Here is a 20,483-nt window from a genome sequence, read left to right as displayed (position 1 = left end):
GATCTGGGTTAAAATTAGTGTTTTGATCTTGGAGACCCAGCTGCCTCATATGTAACATAAATAATATATTACCTATGGAAGAGGGAATGAATAATGTCAAAGCACTTTGTATAATTCTGTTATATAAAATATTAATGTGATTCTAGCCCTTGCCTTCAGTATACTTGTATGTATTCAAGAGAAATGGAAAGTGGAAAGAGAAAAATAGTATCCTTCCTACCAGTTAATCCAGATCCATTCCCAAAAACGTAGGATACAAGAAAAAATATATATTGGTCATAACGAGAGGAATATAAAGGCCTAAGTATCCCTGTAGAATCAATAATCCCTAGAAAGTATATAGAATTAATTTTTATTTTAAAATTGCTTCTATGATATTATATTTCTAGGGTGCTACAGGATTTCCTGGTTCTGCCGGCAGAGTTGGACCTCCAGGTCCTACTGTAAGTCGATTCAGTAATTGAAATCATTGATAGTGGAGTAATTTTACATACACATAAAAATACACACAAACACATACATATTTACATATTATAATGATATACATATATATTTAATTGAGTTATTATTTGTTCTTTTGTTTAATCCCTTAATTAGTTGTTATCCCACGTTGACAACTCTTGTCCCAGTAATTCATAGTGGTATGCTGTCAAGCAAATCCTTCTTGAATCATCCAGTGTTTCCTCGAGGAGCTTATTTGCAAATCCTTTTAAGCCCCAGTGTTTGACCGTTACTTCATTTGGGTACTAAATAGTAACAGTATTGTGTGCTAATAATCATTTCTTTCAGTTAGGAAGAATCTCTGAAATTATCTTTAATAAAAGTTATTCTTTCATTATAAGATCAGGTCAGACAATAAAATATCAATATTATGTATTCATTGTTGGGGCAGAGCCTTATGGAGTTTGAAAATTCAAGTTAACTTCAACACACTTTTTTTTTTGCAATTCCAAATCACTTTACTTTTATTTATTTTTTAATTGAAGTATAGTTGATTTTTCAATATTGTCAGCACACTTTTAATAATGACTAAAAGGTAATTGTCTGCAAATAATTTAGATTTTCCTCTGGGAAATGAATCAGCTGTGTGGCAGCTGTGTTTTTTATTTTTATTTAAATCCACTGAGTGATCATCTAACAGGAAAATGGACCTGTGAGGCTTGGGAATCTGCCTCTGAGGCAGAGACCATCACATTAGGTCTTCTAATGTGGCTTCCACTTTGCCCTCCTGGGTCTCTTTCTATGTTGTACTAGGGAGCTCCAGGACCTGCAGGGCCCTTAGGGGAGCCTGGAAAGGAAGGACCTCCCGGTCTTCCTGGGGACCCCGGCTCTCACGGACGAGTAGGAGATCGAGGACCAGCTGGCTCCCCTGGTGGCCCAGGAGACAAAGGGGACCCAGGAGAAGATGGGCAACCTGTAAGTTTGGAATCTTTGTTCTAGACCACCTCTAACTGAGATATTTACTAGTAAAAATTCATAAGAATTACTGCCACAGAGAAACTGTTTATATATTATCCTGAGCACTTTCATAATCCTTTAAATGCATTATGGCCTATAGGTTTTTAATTTATAAGTCTCTGCTCTAGGAAAAGTATATGTACAGATATAAAAATATAATAGTCATGGATATGGTGTTCAGAAACTAAACAAGGAAATATTTTTTTGTTAAATATCTGTATTGAATGAAGAACCTTTTTTTAAACCAAACTATTTTATTTAATATCTAAATGCCTCAACATTAATATGTTTAGATATAGCCCCATTTCTTTGTTTTAAAATTTTTCTTGTCATTTTAAAAAGAGGAAAAATATTTGCCTGAATAATTACCTCTTTTATTCTACTAATATTCACATTAATCTTCAAGTTCCTTTCCAACTAAATGAGCCATTCTCACCTTTAAATAATGTTAGAGGCTCCGTGTGGATTACACATTTTGACTACTCACTCATAGTATGGTTTAATGGAACAGAGAACTTTTTCTCATACCAAAAACCTGTAAAGCTGTGATCTATTGTAAAGTGCTTGCATATAGTTTTCCCTGGAGAATTTCTCATTATAGTTTGTCCTCAAAATCAGGGTCCAGATGGTCCCCCTGGTCCAGCTGGAACTACTGGGCAAAGAGGAATCGTCGGCATGCCGGGGCAGCGTGGAGAGCGAGGGATGCCCGGCCTTCCAGGCCCAGCAGTGAGTAGCTGCGCTGGTCTATATTTCATCTGATTATACGCAATAAAATTTGTGAAGGGAAATTTTATCTTTTTTTTTTTCTTAATAGATTTGAAGTCTTTTTTAGACACAGATTCTGAGTATCTTAAAAACCTTTTGACTTTAAATGTCAAATTCTTAAGGACCTTAGAAAGTCTTTGGAAAATATAGTTATTTAACCCTGGGACTAGAGAAGTAGACAAATAAGGATATAGATTTTTGGTGACTCTAAATCTTTCTTCAAAGATTAAAAATATCCATGGAGCTAGAGAAGGGGGATAATCTCCTGGTGAGTAGGTAGCCTCTTTTTAAATAAACATGCCTAACAGAAACACTCATATTTCACAGTTGAGAGGGTAAGTGTTCATAAACCATCAAAGGGAAGAAGTAGTTGAGCTAAAGTAATATTGGAGGTGAAAGTGGGGTGAACAATAAAGAAGGATTCTGAACGTAATCTCCTGTTTCCTGGAGGGTGCTAAGAATCTCATATTCCCTGGAGTATGGATAAAAGTTTAACTCACTATTAGCTTTGAAGAGACTAAATTTTACTGCTGAAAGTTTACATGCTTGAGAAAAAAATGGTGTTTTTATATGGAATGTAGACAGAGAGATTTACTGCTGGGACCTTGGAACTGGGGACATGTGGGTGGAGATGTGAAACCAGAAAACCGTGAGTTAAGGACTGTCTTATTGTTCAGGAGTGAGCCAAGGAAACTGGAAGTAAAATCTCCCAATACTGAGACCAAAGTGCCAGGATATAGAAGTAAAGTGAGCAGACAAAGCAGAAATGAATAAGGATGAGCAAATCTTACTAGTGACACAGATTCAAGAAGGGCATCCAGAAATGACAATGATACATCAGATTAGAAACCAAAATGAGCCTGACTTGGTGCAAAGGATACTTTTTATTCCCTTTGATATGTCAGGATGAGTGTGATAAGAAGTGCGCATGCCTCTGGGAAGGCACTACAGTGACATGAGTGTTGTGGGATAATGGACAATTATTACTATAGAAGGAGGGACTGGGGTGCCATTTGAATAAATGTAGCCTTTATGTGAACTGGCCTCCTTAAACTTCTTCAGAAGTGGTGGACATATTTGTACTTTTATTTCAGGGCACACCAGGAAAAGTAGGACCAACTGGTGCACCGGGAGATAAAGGACCGCCTGGACCAGTGGGGCCCCCAGGCTCAAATGGCCCTGTGGGAGAACCAGGACCTGAAGTGAGTACTACAGTGAAAATCCCTCTCCCCTCCTCATCTGGGTGTTCCGGGGACATTTTTTAAATTTAGAAGTCAATTTAGAAATTTAGAAATTGTACGTTTGACCTGAAGGAAGTTTCCTAGTGATGTTTCTTGATGTCTTCTTGCCTAGAGAGTTGACTAAATGATGACATAAGAAAAAGTAGTAAGATTTGTGTCTTGCACTGACTTTCATCTAGTCTGGAGCCAAGTATTTTAGTTGATCTATTTTGTTGCCAAATGATTTTGAAGGTGAAAGGACACAACCATTTACCTTTTCTCTTATTAGTATTTCATTCTGTAATGGCATATTTGTCAAAATTGCCAAGTTTTATGGTGATAGGATTAATATGATTGTTACAGCTTGTGAAGAGGGCAAAGTAAGTAGAGATGCTTTGACTTACATATCCCTATAAAGTTACATTATGGAGATCATGTTCCCTTAGTCTCTTTTGAGAGGAAATCAGCTTTTGAAGGGTGATTTGAGAAGTTATAGGTTGGAATTTCCTCTGTTCAGTGCTTTAATGAGTAAATCGCCAAACATTTAGTGTCACATTTTCTTGAAAGAAACAATCAATGCCTTTCAAAGCAATTTTTGCTCAAATGGTAAAAATATAGTTCTGAAAAAAATCAAAATAAAATAGGAAAAGAAGACTATATATTTTTAAAAGTAATTTAATATCTAAACACAGTTATTTTACTTTAAACTTTAAGGATATTATTTGGGTAAGTAAATGTGAGGAAAACCATTCACTGATAATATAAACAAAACATAAGATACCGGGAATGTAATTGTTGTCTATTTATTTAGAAGAATTTGAATACTTTTTCTTTTTTAAAAATAAAAAATAGAAATGAAGAATTTAGACTTAGTGCAGGAGGCACACCAGGAGGAATGTCTGGGGGCTTCTCTGGTGGTGGAGCTTCTCCATCTGGTGGCACCTCTTCTGGGCCCACCATTGAAGAGGTTGATTAAGCCAACCTGAGCATAGATTTAGTACTGTTTCACACCAAACATTGAAGAGCCCAAATTTGTAGCAAATGCCAGGACATTTTTAAAGCTGAGCTGCTATAGTGAATAACTGGGCATTCTTAATACGTGAATATGAAATATGTATGTGGGGAAAGGAAATAACATTGCACTTTATAAGCACTGAATTGTAAGTGGAAAATAGTGTCTTGAACAAAACTGCATTTAAAGTTGGCACCAAAAATGTAAGAATGTGTTAATAATTTTAGAGGCAAATCAAAGTAATAGAAAGATGGCAGAAGACTTTCTTCTACTGAAATTTCCATAAATGCTAATTTATAATATGGAAGAGAGGTGGAAAACATGCTGTAATTTTTCTGGCAATTGGAATGTGATTTTTTATTACTCAGCTAATTCATTTTTCATATATGATTCTTTATAGGGTCCAGCTGGTAATGATGGTACTCCAGGACGGGATGGTGCTGTTGGAGAACGTGTAAGGGCAATTTCACTGATTAAACAATCTGGAGTAATGTAAATTTGAAATCTTTGTAATACTAAACAGAAAAAGCTACTCCTTCTTCTCATAGCTCCAATGCAGCCTTGAAATTTCTGATTGTAACAATCCCTTTTGTAATGTCATAATTTGAGTAGATCTTATAAATGAAAGTTTGAATACACAGCCAAGTGAGATGGCATTTTTTTAATTAACAGTAGGAAAAGGTGCACCATGAAGGCTTTGGATGAGGATACATATGAAGTAGTCTAAATTTCAAACTCATTCACAAAAGTATGGCAGCACAAATAGAGCTGTGTGACATCTAAATTTCTCTACTCACCTCCTAAAGTGAATGCCCCATGAGGAAATAAACCATGTCTTTCTAAATATTGTATATTTCATGATGTGTTTTTAAATTAGACATATGCTGAACTGAAAATATCCCCAACTTTATCTGAAACTCCAGTCCCTTTGGGCAGTCACACAGTTGTCTCAGACTACATAGTAGTAAATGGAAGGCAAAACCCCAAACCCTCCCTAATGTCTATTATGATGCAGAGGCTCTTTCCACTCCGGGAGCTCATCATGTAGCAGAATGGGCTTTGAAACCAGAGAGACCTGGATTGGAATCTTGATTCTTTAAGTAACTAACTATGTGATCTTGAACATATTTTCTGAACCTCAATTTTCAAATACTTTAAATATGATTAATACCTATACCACTGGGCATTTGTGTTTCAGATAACTTGTTTAAAGTATCTAGTAGGCACTCAAAGATAGGGGAAGAAAGTTTTGAGGAATCTTGGGGTAAGGCCACTCCCTTCCATCTACCGTAAAGCCAAGGAATGCAAACTCTCTTGGCATCTGGGTTTTTCCCTCGGTAATATATTGTCCAGTGTGGTAGTCTTCAAAGATTTTGCTGATGTACCCCTGATATAATTTTGAAAATCTATGAACCCCTATGCATAATTTAAGTTGCCATCACATTTTATTTTAATCACAAGTTTTAATTGTTGCAAAGGAGGTAATTCTTGGTAAATTCTAAATGTACATGTGCTTTCCATATATTTTTTTCAAAATCTTGGAGTTGCCAATTCAGCTGATTCAATGTATTATGTATCAATTCTCTAACCTAATTGCCAGAGTTTATCCTGGTTGCCAAACTAATCAGTCAAATAAGACTTAACTTCTGTCAGAAAAAAGGTCTGACTCCGTTTCTCAAGTCAAATAATTATATTAATACACGTTCATGTAACAATAATCTCATCTCTGACTTAGAGACAAGTAAGATTTGGAGCCTTGTCATAATGGGGTCATCTGGGTAAAATAAGGAGCCGCCTCTTTCCTTCCGAATACCTCTTTGCTTTATTCTTAAGTGAACTGTGCATTCTGGAAAAGTCCCTTAGTTTGATGCCCAGTGGTGTTTATTCTTCGAAGCACTGCAGCATAATAAGATTGTGGATTGTATGATATCTGCTTTTATTTCATAAAATGGGAGAAGGGTGATTCTTAAAGAGGAAGTAGGGAAGGATTCTCCAAGTCAGTTTTCTGAAAGAACACATATGAAGTTGAAAATCTGGAAAGTGGTTTCCTTAGAATTTTCCCTGTTTTTACACTCTTTGGAAAGTTTTTGTTTATACCAAGTGCATGGATACCCCAGTTGGAAGGCTTATTGGTCTAAGAAACATGCTGAATTCTGGAGGTGACCACTCCTATAGTCCAGCAATCTTGACTATGGGAATATTAGGGTGAGAGTAAGGGGAGGGATGAAATTGGGGGAAAATATCTCATTCTTTTCAGTTTGATTTATTAATAAGCAAATATAGTTAAAATATTTAAGTAAAATATTAATAAAATAATAAATATGTTTTAAAAAGTTATATTTTTCCTTCTCATGAATAGCATGAGCATATAGAATACGGCTGTTTTAGAATTAATATTAAAAAGATAATATCATGGTTTTCTTGTCAGGGTGATCGTGGAGACCCTGGGCCTGCAGGTCTGCCAGGCTCTCAGGGTGCCCCTGGAACTCCCGGTCCGGTTGGTTCCCCAGGAGATGCAGGACAAAGAGGAGATCCGGTAAGGAGAGTCAGTTTCACACTGACAGTTATAAACATCAACATACTCTATTATGAGCTACATATATGCCTGCCTTCAATGACGTGTGTTTGGTTAAGGACTCTAAACAAAGAATGATAAACAGTCAATTAGGAATTAATTTTTTTAGTCTTAAAAATTTGATTTCTAATAGGTATTCAAAAATCCTGATGCTTTGACTTTCATCATCTAAAAATGTTGTTTACAGGAAATGTAATAAGGATGTATCATGTTAAATTTAAGCAAGTAATGTCTTATGTAAACAACTAAGGTGATCTTCATTCAGTGAAGACCATTGATAAAATTGACTATAGAAATGTCATTGGGGTTATAGTGAGCACATTCTTATACCTAGGGACTTCAGCCTGGTGTTAATTAATTAGCCATAGAACTATACACTTAGATACACACGTACACATATATAAGTATTCAACTACAAACATATATTCTTGAATTCTATGTCTATGTAATACATCCATATTTTTGTATTAATATCTGTGAAAATGTCTTCTAGGGTTCTCGGGGTCCTATTGGACCACCTGGTCGAGCTGGGAAACGTGGCTTACTTGTAAGTTCTCTGTTGTTGTTTTTTTAAAAATATATGTCTTCTTACGTAAAATATACTCCCAAAGAAGAAGTACAATTTAAGACTCATTAGTGAAAATTACCAAATTCTTCAAGCTTTGAACAAAATGTTGATTTAAAATGATACCCAGGAGTTTATATTTGTTTTTATAATGTTAATATAGCTCCTCTGAATTTAACTACAAATTATTTCAATCATCAATTAAGACTTTTAAAGTCACAATTTTCTCCCAAAATAACAGGAGAAATAGTGCCATTCTCTGAGATTTTCTAAAAATTACATAGAAAAATGGGTTTGAAAGCTCTTTGTAAACTTGAAAAGTACTATTCAAATATATTTTATTTTCAACTAGACTGCCCTGCCCATGTTCTGATTTTTTTGCTCTTTGCAATTGCTTCGAGGTTAATGATTATTATATTGATGTCTTATCATGAGTGAATCATCTCTTATGGGCAGTCTAATGGGTCATGGTTCTTTCACATCCATTATATAAATCAATATCTGTATTCAATATAAATATCTATATTCATGAAGAACAATTATAGCCTTAAAATTATGACCTATTATTAAATCATCATTCTCAGCTTTGATTTGAGCTAGGCTAGAGAAGATTTTATAGTTACATGGCATGTTAAGTGAATGGTTTTCTAACCAGTTACAATTTGTTTTCCATGATTAAATGAACTCTAGTTAATAATTTAAATAGATGCTTTCTGGTTTAGTTTATTTTAATTGTGAAATTTGGGGACATCCCTAAAATAAAATAACCTTTCTGACATTATAAAAACATTCAAACTGATTTTAGTATTTAAATTTATATTGTTTAATACAATATGTAAAAGTTACTGAGGTCTAGTCTTGTTTTTATTATAAAAAAGATTCTCGTACTGTTTGACAATTAGGATATCCAATTTAAAAAATAAGAACCAAACAAAGAACAAAAAACTAATAAGGGAAAATAGACTGATAGCCAGTCTATTTGATCGTATCTTCCATTCTCAAAAGTCAGATTGATAGAATTTCAATTCTCTTTTAGAAAAACTTTAAAGACAACAGAAGCTTTCCCTGTAGTAGGTGACCCTGTGTTACTTGTCAGTTTACTGTGAGCCAATAGACCCTTGGAGCTGCCTTTTACTACCCGAGACTTTTATAAACAAAGAAAAAGTCTGTGACTGATAAGATTAATCAGATAATTTTCACTTCTTGGTGTAGCTTCTGTCCCACAATTAGATTCTCAACTATTGCTTTTTCTTTAGTTTCTCAGGATCAGGGTTGATTGATTTGGGTACAGATATTGCAGATATGAGGATAACATAGAGTTCTTTGTGTTTTCTTTAGAAGAGAGTGGCTTGATGATTATATTCCTCTTTCATTTGTTCAAACAAGTTTTTTGCCAATTTCTTATTTTTCCACCAGTTTTATTGAGCTGTAATTGACATATAACACTGTACTTGTTTAAGGTAATAATGATTTGATATAGGTGTGTATTGTGAAATGATTACCACAGTAAGTTTAATTAACATCTATAATCCCACATAGTTGCAAATTTTATTTTCTTGTGGTAGAACTTTTAAGATCTACTCCCTCTGCAACTTTCAAATATGGCCAATTTCTTAACATAGTCCCAGCTCATATCTAGTTAGTTTATCTGCATATGCAAATTTAATAAACATTTTGTTCTTAGAAGTAACATAAGTAAATAAGAACTCACGTTTTAATTTAAAAGAATCTATATATGGTGGCAGTATTTTTACATAATGATATCAGCTAAATATGTGAAATATAATCTTTGGAAAATATCTCAGATAGGCTAGATCAAACTTTAAAATACCTAATTTTAGTCTGAATATAGGATAAACATAAAAAAACTGAATCTTTAGGAAAGCATTATCATATATCTTATGATTTTAACGATTGCCTTCATTACTTGAGAAAAATAGACAGAAATTCCTAGGTCTAATACTATTTAGATAAGTAAATATATTAGTTCATATAAAGTACAGTACCCAAAATTGTAGCAAATACAATTGCACAAAGTAAAATTGTAGTCTCAACAGGCAATATCCATGCTATGACCCTACTTCTAGGGACCCCAAGGACCTCGAGGTGACAAAGGTGATCATGGAGACCGAGGTGACCGAGGTCAGAAGGGTCACAGAGGCTTTACTGGTCTTCAAGGTCTTCCTGGACCTCCTGTAAGTTATCCCTTTAAGTATTATTTGCCCTGTATGTGAGAATACACAGGTATCTTGACATGAACATTTATTTGTCTATAAAATGGATGGGGGTTTTTTTGTATCTTATTTTCATTTCAAAGAATATCTCGATGAATAACTAATTACCTAGCTATCCAATATAATTGTTCACATATTTGCTGTAATTTTGTAGGAAAGAAATAAAGCAAAAGGATATATGCACCATTACTCCTACAGTTGTCTTTAGTATTGGTCAACTCATGAAACATTATAGAGGTTGATGACTTTATGAAAGTAGTTTATGTTGCTAACGTCAATGACAGGACATTTGAAAAAGCTAAGAATGGTAAAACGTAGGATATAAATATTTTGGCATCATTATTTTTTCCTACTAAGGGTCCCAATGGTGAACAAGGCAGTGCTGGAATCCCAGGACCATTTGGCCCAAGAGTAAGTAACAAAACTTAATAAGTTACAGATGTAAATAATAATGCTCCTGGTGGCATACTGTTAGTGCTTCAGTATCATTTTCATGGTACTGAAGTTGGAGTTGGCCTAGGTTCTCTGAAGCTGGCAGCAAACATATGAGACAAACCATTCAACATTTACCTTTAAGTAGAAATATCCTGAAATATGACATATTACTTCATGGGCCCACATTAAAATCTCTTACCTAGGGTGGATATACTCATCTGTTAGTTCATTTTCTTACTCTGTGTTTATTGAAATTTCCATTTAATTGTGCCCTTTGAAATGATATAATAGGATTTACCATGAAGTGGAGATAGATTTTGAAGCTGGATTTATTTTTTTCCTTTAAGTAATTGTAATAGTTACTCAGAAATGGTTGGCATAAGGCTAACTAGGAAGCAAATCATAAAATGAAACCAATATTTGAAGCTTATAGAAATTCTACATTAGTATTAATGCTGCCTCTAATAGGTCATTAATGCCATAAGACAATTGACACACATAATTACTTAGGAAAATCATTAGAAAAAATTTCTGCATCTAAATACAGTGTATTTAGTGTATTTCTGTAGCTAAATACAGTGCAAACAAATCACACATAAAATTGAGAACAGTATCAAAATTACTAGGATGTGATGAGATTCTGGGGTATAGGTGCACAAATTTAATTTATATCAGACACTCCTGTCATTTTCTTACTCCTACTTAATTGAATTTCTAGTTAGGTGTACAATACATGAAATGTGATGAAACATTGCCTACCAGTAAAGGTAGATGACTAGTCCATTAACGTTTTTAATTGACACTGGTCTTTTACCTTGCATGGATGGTGGAAAATTCATGTGTGATGAAGTAGTAAACATTAGAAAGTGCTGGAACTCCATTTATTAGTCATTAGGAAAACGAATATGAGAAATCACTGTGATAATTCCATAAAGAAATAGTTCTTTGATCAGAGAAAGGTATTGTAAAGATTTTCTTCCTAGAATCTAAAATGCAGTCTTTGTTGCTTACAGGGTCCTCCAGGCCCAGTTGGTCCTTCAGGTAAAGAAGGAAACACTGGGCCACTTGGGCCCATCGGGCCTCCTGGTGTACGAGGCAGTGTCGGAGAAGCAGGCCCTGAGGTAAAATCACAGATTTGTATGCAAGTGATTGATTGATTCTATTGATTCTCATAGCTTGGATTCTGTCTAAGGAATGTCTGTTCAGCATGATGGACAAAAGACTTCAGGGAACCCTGAAAACAAGTCTGAAAGTCACATAAGAGCTTGTCTGTATAAGTAGCTATTTCAAACATTTTAATACAGATTATTCAGAGTATATAAAATCAGAGTCCAAGCTACCTAGGCCTTGACTTCATGTGATATCAATGAAAGCAAATAGTAAGTTATGACTGTATTATTATTAGAGTTATGGAAGTGTTGCTTTGCTTTAAAAGGCAATATAGACTAAATGTGAGATTTGATGAATGCATTCATTCATGAAAATGCTGGAAAGTGAAGCCTATGAAATCAAAGAGTTATTTACTGAAAATGAAATTCAGAAAGGATTTCAATTAAAACTTTTCATAAAATATTTCAGTAGCATTGACTTGAGGATTATGTAAAGCTATAAAAATTGCTTTAGTTAGACTTTGTCTTCTCAGAAGACAAACTTGGAGAAACAGTCTCCTCTATCTGCCATGCTTGCATGTATATATGTGCATGTGTGTATATGAGTTTATGCATCCTGCCCTCGTGTTTCTTCCTCTTTGGTTTTATTTTCCTTTTCTTATTCTGTCTCTGCTCTTTATTGTCAATACCATTAAGCCAAATATTTATTATTTATTACATGGAAAGAATAGCTTTACATTTCCTGTGGTCAAGAGGAATATTTTCTATTTGTTTATTTCTCTATCTTTAAATGGAAAACAGCCACAGAATTGGAATACCTCTGACTTATGTGGCTCTCGATTGACTTCATCTTGTGTTTTAGTGGTCCTTGATAGAAAAAAATCTCCTCCCCTGAGATTAGCATAAAGGAATGTATGGAATCATGATATGATCTTAAAGAAAAAAACACACACACACACACAGATTTAACAGTCTCTTGACGGTGAGGAAATGTTTGCACTAGAGGTTGATGCAACTTTCCAGAGCCATGTAACAAGTGGCGGAGCCAGTAACAGAACTCCAGCCTTCTGCCTGCCAGGACTGTACTCCCCACGAGAGATGTGGACCACACATACCTTCAGGTTGTTGGTTAATTCTCTGAAGTTGTTGAGTTCTTCCTTGAGAAAATGCATAAGGAAATTAATAGAGAGGATCCACTTTTCTAGCCTCTGCCAATTTTTGTGCTTATCTCCCTTTTGCTCTAGTAGTTCTTGTTTTGCAAAAAAAAAAGTAAGACAACTCTATTTTTTGCTAATGAAAAGGGCAAAGAGAACTTCCTCCAGTTTTGTTTAGTATAGAGAGGATTTTGATCCACACACTAACTAATGCACATAAAAAGACTTCCTGTGCCTTCCCCCTTATTTGGGAATACAGGGAAATTCTCTTGCGGGTGTTTCTTGTGTGTATTTCCTTGGCGTTGATGTGTAGTCTTATAGAACTAGCACCCACAACTCCTCTGCGTATCCTCATTCAGCTTCTGTCCATAAATCCTTTTAAAACATCTTAGTTGTGCCTTGCCCAGAATAGTTCGGAAATGAGTGTGCATATCTATATATTCTTAACATAAAATGTATCGCATCTTCAAGGGTAAACATCAAAGCAAATATTTTGTGCTTTGCTCTTTATTTACCTCAGATGCCAACTTGCAGATATGTTGCCTGAAAAGCAATTATGCATCATTTCTCACCCTTGGAATGTTACAGGTTCGCAGGCCAGAACAATCTAGTTTAAAAAGGGCATGAGTCACAGATCTCCCTGGTACCATCACATTGGGGTGTTGCATTTTAACTCTCTCTGTACCAAGTCCCATCCATGCCTTTGCGTCCAATAGAAAAACAAAAACCAAAAAAATGTGTTAAATGTATTTCCAATTTTTTTTAAATTAGGGTCCTCCTGGCGAGCCTGGTCCCCCTGGCCCTCCGGGTCCCCCTGGCCACCTTACAGCTGCTCTTGGGGATATCATGGGACACTATGATGAGAGCATGCCAGATCCACTTCCAGAGTTTACTGAAGATCAGGCAGCTCCTGATGACAAAAACAAAACGGACCCAGGGGTGCATGCTACCCTGAAGTCACTCAGTAGTCAGATCGAAACCATGCGCAGCCCTGATGGCTCTAGAAAGCACCCAGCTCGAACTTGTGATGACTTAAAGCTTTGCCATTCTGCAAAGCAGAGCGGTGAGTAGACAGCTGCCCATTGGAGCAAAGCTCATTGCTTCTGATGTGTAATTCTCCAATGCATTCCAAAATATTTTATTTACTCTCTATTTAGTGATAGACACAAGAGATAAAATGATGGACAGCCACAGAGTTTGTGGTTTAGTGGTGGGGATGGCCAATGATATGAAAAATTAGGGCTTGAGAAGCTAAGCGCTTTAATAGAGGACGTAACCTATTCACGATCCAATTTCACGGTGGTAGTTCCATTTACATCCAGAAGTCTTAAAATATTGATAATTTTGTGGTGATATAAATGTCCAAAATACTTGCTTAAGCAAGGTTAAATATATTTGGTTACCTCAGTAATTCTCAGGGATTTAATATGCTACCATATAGTTGGATCATCAAGAGTAGAATAAAGTATACATTTTGTTTCCCAGATTTATTCAAATATGGAATTCCTTTCATGTCATTTACTGTTCTACAAACCACACTTCAGTAATCTCTGCTGCAGGATTATGTTATAGTTATATTATAAAATATTTTGGAATTAAATAGTCTTTTTCTCTAGTTGTATATACCATGCCTGAAGTTTGCAAAATTCTATCATTTTGATTAATCTAATAAGACCTGGAAAAGAAAGATCCTAGGCCATAGGAATGAGCTATGAAATGCTTAAGAGTTTCATTTAACTTTGAAATGATATTGACAGGGATAGCTAAAATTGTTACCTTTGCAGAATAGGCAATTCAATTACTAACTCTATACCTTACATCCTACCACCAAATAAATGCCCCTTCATTTCATTTAAAATGCAGTTTTTCATACATAGTTTATATATATTTTTTATATATACATACATATATTTATATATTTTATACATGTTTTATATATACATACATATATTTATATATTTTACACATATATTACATATACTATTATATAAATGATATATATTTATATATACATATATAAATATACATGTAATATATATACATATATTTTATATGTGTACAAAATATACACAAAGATGTGTACATAGACATATATGCACAAAAATTTATTAGTTTGTGTGTTTACTGACTGTATCTCTAACACCAAACACTATCTTGGTATAGCCTGCTTCAAGGATCTCTTCTACATGAGAAGATCAATTCTAAATAAGGCCAATGAGATAATTCATAGCATTCTAATTGTAGTTTGACTCATTTACTTACTTTATTCATAGTTTTGAATACATTATTTTATTACATTCCATTATTATTTGTTTTAAAATATTGGCTTTACAAATTAAGTGGGAACACGTTCATTTTGGCAAAGCTGCTTACTTACTGTGGATTCTCTCTTTTTGGTATAATTTCTCATTTGTAAAATGGGTATAGTTTCTCATTTATAAAATGGGTATAATGATATTTTCTTCACATTTGTGTTTTGAGCCTTAGGCACCTTTTGGCAAGGTGCCTGGCATGTAGAAAGGGCCCAAATGCATAACAGTTACTTTTTCCTTAGCTGCAGAGTGTTTCTTTAACTGCGATTCTCTCTTCAAAGAGTCCTTAATCAATGAGTTCATATTTTCAAACCCTCTGTTAATTCTTTTAGAGACTCATAATCATGTTTGAAATTCTTTTTATTTAGCAAATATTTATATTTTGGAAAATAGGTGAGTACTGGATTGATCCTAACCAGGGATCTGTTGAAGATGCAATCAAAGTTTACTGCAACATGGAAACAGGAGAAACATGTATTTCAGCACACCCATCCAGTGTACCACGTAAAACCTGGTGGGCCAGCAAATCTCCTGATAATAAGCCTGTTTGGTATGGTCTTGATATGAATAGAGGATCTCAGGTAATTTAATATGTTTACTTAAAATTGTATTCATTGCTTGTCGTTATTTATTGTATTTATTTAGGACTGTGCTATTATTTTTTGACTGGGTTTATTTTGAAGTGATATACTCTCATTAGTTACAACTGTAGTATCATTGCATAAACATTACTATGAATTAAATTAACATAAATTTTGAATGATAATTTTCCCATTGATGGAATGTACAAAAGTAATTATTTTTTCATATTAGCTCCTTTAATGCATATGACACTGACCGTGGAGTAGAGTTGAAGGGATCTTGCCATAGTTGGAAGACAGGAAGTATACTTAGCGTCAGGAGACCTAGGTGACTCATACCTGGATGTCTTACTAACTTTGGGACCTTAGGAAGTCACTTAACCTTTCGGAGCTTCAGTTTTGCCATTTTAAAGTGAGGGCAATAATATTTATCTCATAGTTTTGGTGTGTATATAAAGTGCTTAATATAGTGTCTAGTATTTGGTAAGTTATGGATAAATATCAGATAATTACTATAATGTTATTTTTAATGATTGAATCACTTTGCAAACCTTGTAGTATTATTTAAACTTAAGGCATTTTTATGATTATGTAAATTGTAGTGATATTTTTCTGAGTCTAGTCCCCTCTATGTTTCTTTCATGGTCCAGTGTTTAGATTCTAATTCTATTCCAGATCTCTTTATGGCAGCCTAACTCTGAAATTTTCTTTTCAACTCTGCTCCTGACCTTTTCTCAGAGCTCCTGTTCATAATAAATATAGTAGGAGGACATTATGGGTATATGCAGGATATACTAGAATCTACCATTATTTAACGAAAAGGAAAAATTTTAAATTTAAATATACCTAAGTGAAATGTAATTTAGTTAACATATTATGTAAAAAGCTCATATAGGAGCATTGAAAATAAAGCTCAAAGTAGAAGATGTGTAGGAAATATCCTGTAGGAAGTTATTTTTGATTATTTGTTTTAGCTAATGGAAAACTCGTACTTCATATTTCCTACAAGTATATTAACAGTCGGGTTAAAAAAGATTTTATACCAATAGTTAAGTCCTAATTCTTATTATAATTAACAATAAAAACAGTGAGTTATTTTTGCTACATGATTCAATATCCAAACCTATGCCCAAGTATATAACTTCTTCTAAAAAGTAATATTCAAGATTTTTTTTTAAACAAATAGAGAAGCAAACTTAAAAATACTTAAGCTTTCTCTGGTGAGTTATAATTATCTTTGGTTTCATCACCACTTGTTTGGGGTAGTAAGGACAAAGCTTCTTATTTGTGAATATTCATAGAAATTTTAAGATATTTTTATGTATATAGGTATAATATCTTGTTATATGAAAGAATAATACTCTTCAAAAGAAGTAATACTCTTCAAAATTAATTTGTCTGAAATCAATACACACACACACACACACACCCCACTATAAAACTAATCAGTATTACATATATTGGGGCCCAGGGCAGGCCGCTCCAAAATATGATTCAGTGGCATGTTGATTATTTTGAATTAAAGTTATTTAAGTAACAGTTGATGGAGGAGGGACACTTTGCCCCTGCTCTCTGTCTCCCCGAAAGCATAAAATAAATCTCCCTTGTGAAAGGTGCCGTCCCTGTACTGGGGGACAGAAAGACATTTTTATCATCAGAGACAGGGAATTTAGAGCCAAGAAGCCTGTATAAACAAACCTTGTTACTTCCTTATTAATTTACTACCCAAGCCCAAACTTTAAATTCCTTACCAATTACATACCCAAACCTAGGTTTCTTCGTCCTGTCAATTCCTCTCAAATTTATTGGGGTTTTTTTTTGTCTAAAAAGTATAAAAGCTGCCTGCTTTGGCCACTTCTTAGGTCCCATTTCTGTGAGACCTCTGTGTCCTGATTTAAAGTTGTTTCTTTTTCTCCTGTTAATCTGTCTTGTGCCAGTTTTATTAGTCCAACCATAGGAACTCAAGAGGGGTAGACACGTATTACAAAGACTCTTTTTGTTTTTCTAGTTTGTTTATGGAGACCACCAGTCACCTAATGCAGCCATTACACAAATGACCTTCTTGCGCCTTTTATCGAAAGAAGCCTCCCAGAACATTACTTACATCTGTAAAAACAGTGTAGGATACATGGATGATCAAGCTAAGAACTTCAAGAAAGCTGTGGTTCTCAAAGGGTCAAATGACTTAGAAATCAAAGCAGAGGGAAACGCTAGATTCAGATACGTAGTTCTTCATGATACCTGCTCTGTAAGTACTTTTGATCCATATTGATCTGGTTGAAAAAAAAATCATTTTGTTAAAAATGCTGTCCTGGCACTAGAGGTGGGGGCATTTTTACCCTGTATATAAACACAACAGCAGTTTGTTTATAGTTGTTCCTTAGCGTAAGTTTGAATGTGTGTTAGTACGTGAAATACCAGTAGAGGTTTTAATACAAAACAATAAAGGACTGGATCCTTGCAGCTCTTTTGCAAACTCACTTTGGTTCTCCTGCAAGTTACTTAGTTTATTTAATCTCAATTCCATGCTTATGATTTCCTGATTCTAAAATATGTAATTAATCTGATTTACCATATATTTTTCACTGATTTGTATGGCTTCCCCCTTGCATATCTAGATATAAAAAAGGAAAATATTTAATGATGAATTATGGTTTCACTTGTGAAAATCAAAAAGGCTTTCATAATTTATATTGTTAGTGACCATTTGGGAAGCTGCAAAAGAATAAAGGTCGGGCTTCCCTGGTGGCGCAGTGGTTGAGAGTACGCATGCCGATGCAGGGGACACGGGTTCGTGCCCCAGTCCGGGAAGATCCCACATGCCGCGGAGCGGCTGGGCTCGTGAGCCATGGCCGCTGAGCCTGAGCGTCCGGAGCCTGTGCTCCGCAACGGGAGAGGCCACAACAGTGAGAGGCCCGTGTACCGCAAAAAAAAAAAAAAAAAAAAAAAAAAGTCATTTTCTCAATTTAAAGAATGAGAGAAATGCCTGCCAGTTATGCCAGTATCTCACTTTATGTTAGCAGCGCTCTTACTTTTAAATAGTGCTCTAAAAATCATTGCTTTTACCTTATAAAAACTGGTTTGGAAGTTGCTGTCCAAATCTTTGGAGTAATTTGTATATGCTGTTAACCCATTGTACCATTTAATTCCAGAAACGAAATGGAAATGTGGGCAAGACCATCTTTGAATATAGAACACAGAATGTGGCACGCTTGCCCATTATAGATCTTGCCCCTGTGGATGTCGGCAGTACAGACCAAGAATTTGGCATCGAAGTTGGGCCAGTTTGTTTTGTGTGAAGCAGGCCGAGATACATCGACAATGAGCACCACCCCGACCCTCAATGACCACCACCATTCACAGGACTTTGACTGTTTGAAGCTGATCCTGAGACTCTTGAAGTAATGGCTGATCCTGCATCAGCATTGTATATATGGTCTTAAGTGCCTGGCCTCCTTATCCTTCAGAATATTTATTTTACTTACAATCCTCAAGTTTTAATTGATTTAAACTATTTTTCAATAAGCAGTTTAGGTTTAAGATGATCAATGACAATGACAACCTTTAAAAAAAGTAAACTGTTTGAATAAATAAATCTCCATTTTCTTCAATTTATTTCAATGTAATGACAAAGTTGCTTAGTATTTATAAGAAAATCTTTCTTCCTGGCTGATAGCTTAAAGAGTGGGGTATGTAAAACCACAATGCATGTTTATTTCACGTGGCTGCAGTTGGAAAAATAGAAAGTAGTGCCCTTTTGTGACCTCTCATTTCCAGATTATCAATTAAAAATGAAAGCAAAATGTTTATCCTTGTGATTGAAACCCACATGCATGTCTTGATATTGTATAACTAACATGGAGACTCTTTAAAGGGAACCATGAAAAAAATATCAGTTTCTCACTGTCTTAAATGGAATGTTAAAATAGTATATATTCAATGGAATTTCTGAAAAAAAAACAATCCTAAATTTTTGTAAAGTGTGGTGAATCTAGACTTCTTTCTCATTCAAATTTAAAGCTACCTTTCCCTCTTGACTCGATCTATCAATATAGGTAGAAGTTAAATGAGTATACCATTGAATACATTTGAACTTTCTTGTTTAAGAAAACATAGAATGCTAAATAATTTCCACATAACTTTAAAAACAAATGTTCAGGACCCAAAGTTGAGAGTCCCCCACATGTACAATCTCATCTTCCTGAGACCTATAATGAAGAAAAAGATTTAGAAATTCAGAGTTGTGGAGCTGATTCTAATCAAATCTGATGATTGGAATTAGAACATTTGGCCTTTGAACTCTCATAGGAAAAATGACCCAACATTTCTTAGCATGAGCTACCTCATCTCTACAAGCTGGGATGGACTTACTAGTCTTGTTTATATTTTAGATACTAAAAGGTGCTATGCTTCTGTGATTATTCCAAGACTGGAGATAGGCAGGGCTAAAATGTATTATTATTTTTCCTTTAATGATGGTGCTAAAATTCCTTCTATAAAATTCTTTAAAAATAAAGATGGTTTCATCAATACCATTTGTGAAAACATAACTGTTACACTTCCCGTTTCTGAAAGAAGGAGCATTGTTCCAGTGCCTTTTCACTGTTCATCTGTCATACTGTATCTGGAATGTTTTGTAATACTTGCATGTTTCTTAGACTAGAACATGTAGGTCCCCTTATGTCTCAAGGATTTTTTTTTCCTTAATTGCATTTGTTGGCTCCATTTTTATTTTTTCTTTGAAAATAAACAGCTGGGACCATCCCAAAGGACAAGCCATGCACACAACTTTAGTGATGTATCTCTGCAAAGCATTGAATTAAATGCACGCTTTTGTCATGTCAATGGTTTTCGTTTCGTGGAATTCCTTTGAACATATTAGATCCATTTCATTTTCAGTAGTGAAAAGTTAGGTATTGTGGTATTCTTTGTTTGCCATTTGTTTAAAAGATAAAACAACAAATACCTTTCATCATGTAGATACTGGCTTATAAAGAAAATCAATTTGCAGCATCACTCACAAAGGCAACACGACACTAATTATCACTCACTATGCCCTTAAA

The 20,483-nt window shown here is 34.7% G+C and overlaps 1 protein-coding gene across 1 annotated transcript in view; it reads left to right on the top strand.

Annotated features, from left to right (window-relative positions):
• COL5A2 (collagen type V alpha 2 chain) overlaps positions 1-20,265 on the top strand; it is a 145,173-nt gene extending 124,908 nt beyond the window's left edge. Inside the window, exons 41-54 of the mRNA XM_081241910.1 lie at positions 390-443; positions 1,255-1,416; positions 2,077-2,184; positions 3,318-3,425; positions 4,856-4,909; positions 6,884-6,991; positions 7,524-7,577; positions 9,683-9,790; positions 10,187-10,240; positions 11,278-11,385; positions 13,299-13,590; positions 15,233-15,420; positions 17,429-17,668; positions 18,573-20,265. Coding sequence (XP_081098036.1) covers positions 390-443; positions 1,255-1,416; positions 2,077-2,184; positions 3,318-3,425; positions 4,856-4,909; positions 6,884-6,991; positions 7,524-7,577; positions 9,683-9,790; positions 10,187-10,240; positions 11,278-11,385; positions 13,299-13,590; positions 15,233-15,420; positions 17,429-17,668; positions 18,573-18,719 — 1,785 coding nt within the window. The 3' untranslated portion in view covers positions 18,720-20,265. The remainder of the gene's footprint in view (positions 1-389; positions 444-1,254; positions 1,417-2,076; positions 2,185-3,317; positions 3,426-4,855; positions 4,910-6,883; positions 6,992-7,523; positions 7,578-9,682; positions 9,791-10,186; positions 10,241-11,277; positions 11,386-13,298; positions 13,591-15,232; positions 15,421-17,428; positions 17,669-18,572) is intronic.
• The last annotated feature ends 218 nt before the right edge of the window (positions 20,266-20,483 follow it).

This window comes from Mesoplodon bidens (genome assembly GCF_964165515.1).
Source record: "Mesoplodon bidens genome assembly, chromosome: 8".
In the NCBI taxonomy this organism is placed as follows: domain Eukaryota; kingdom Metazoa; phylum Chordata; class Mammalia; order Artiodactyla; family Ziphiidae; genus Mesoplodon; species Mesoplodon bidens.
Note: the sequence above shows the minus strand (reverse complement) of the source record. Positions and strands in the feature narration are given on the sequence as shown.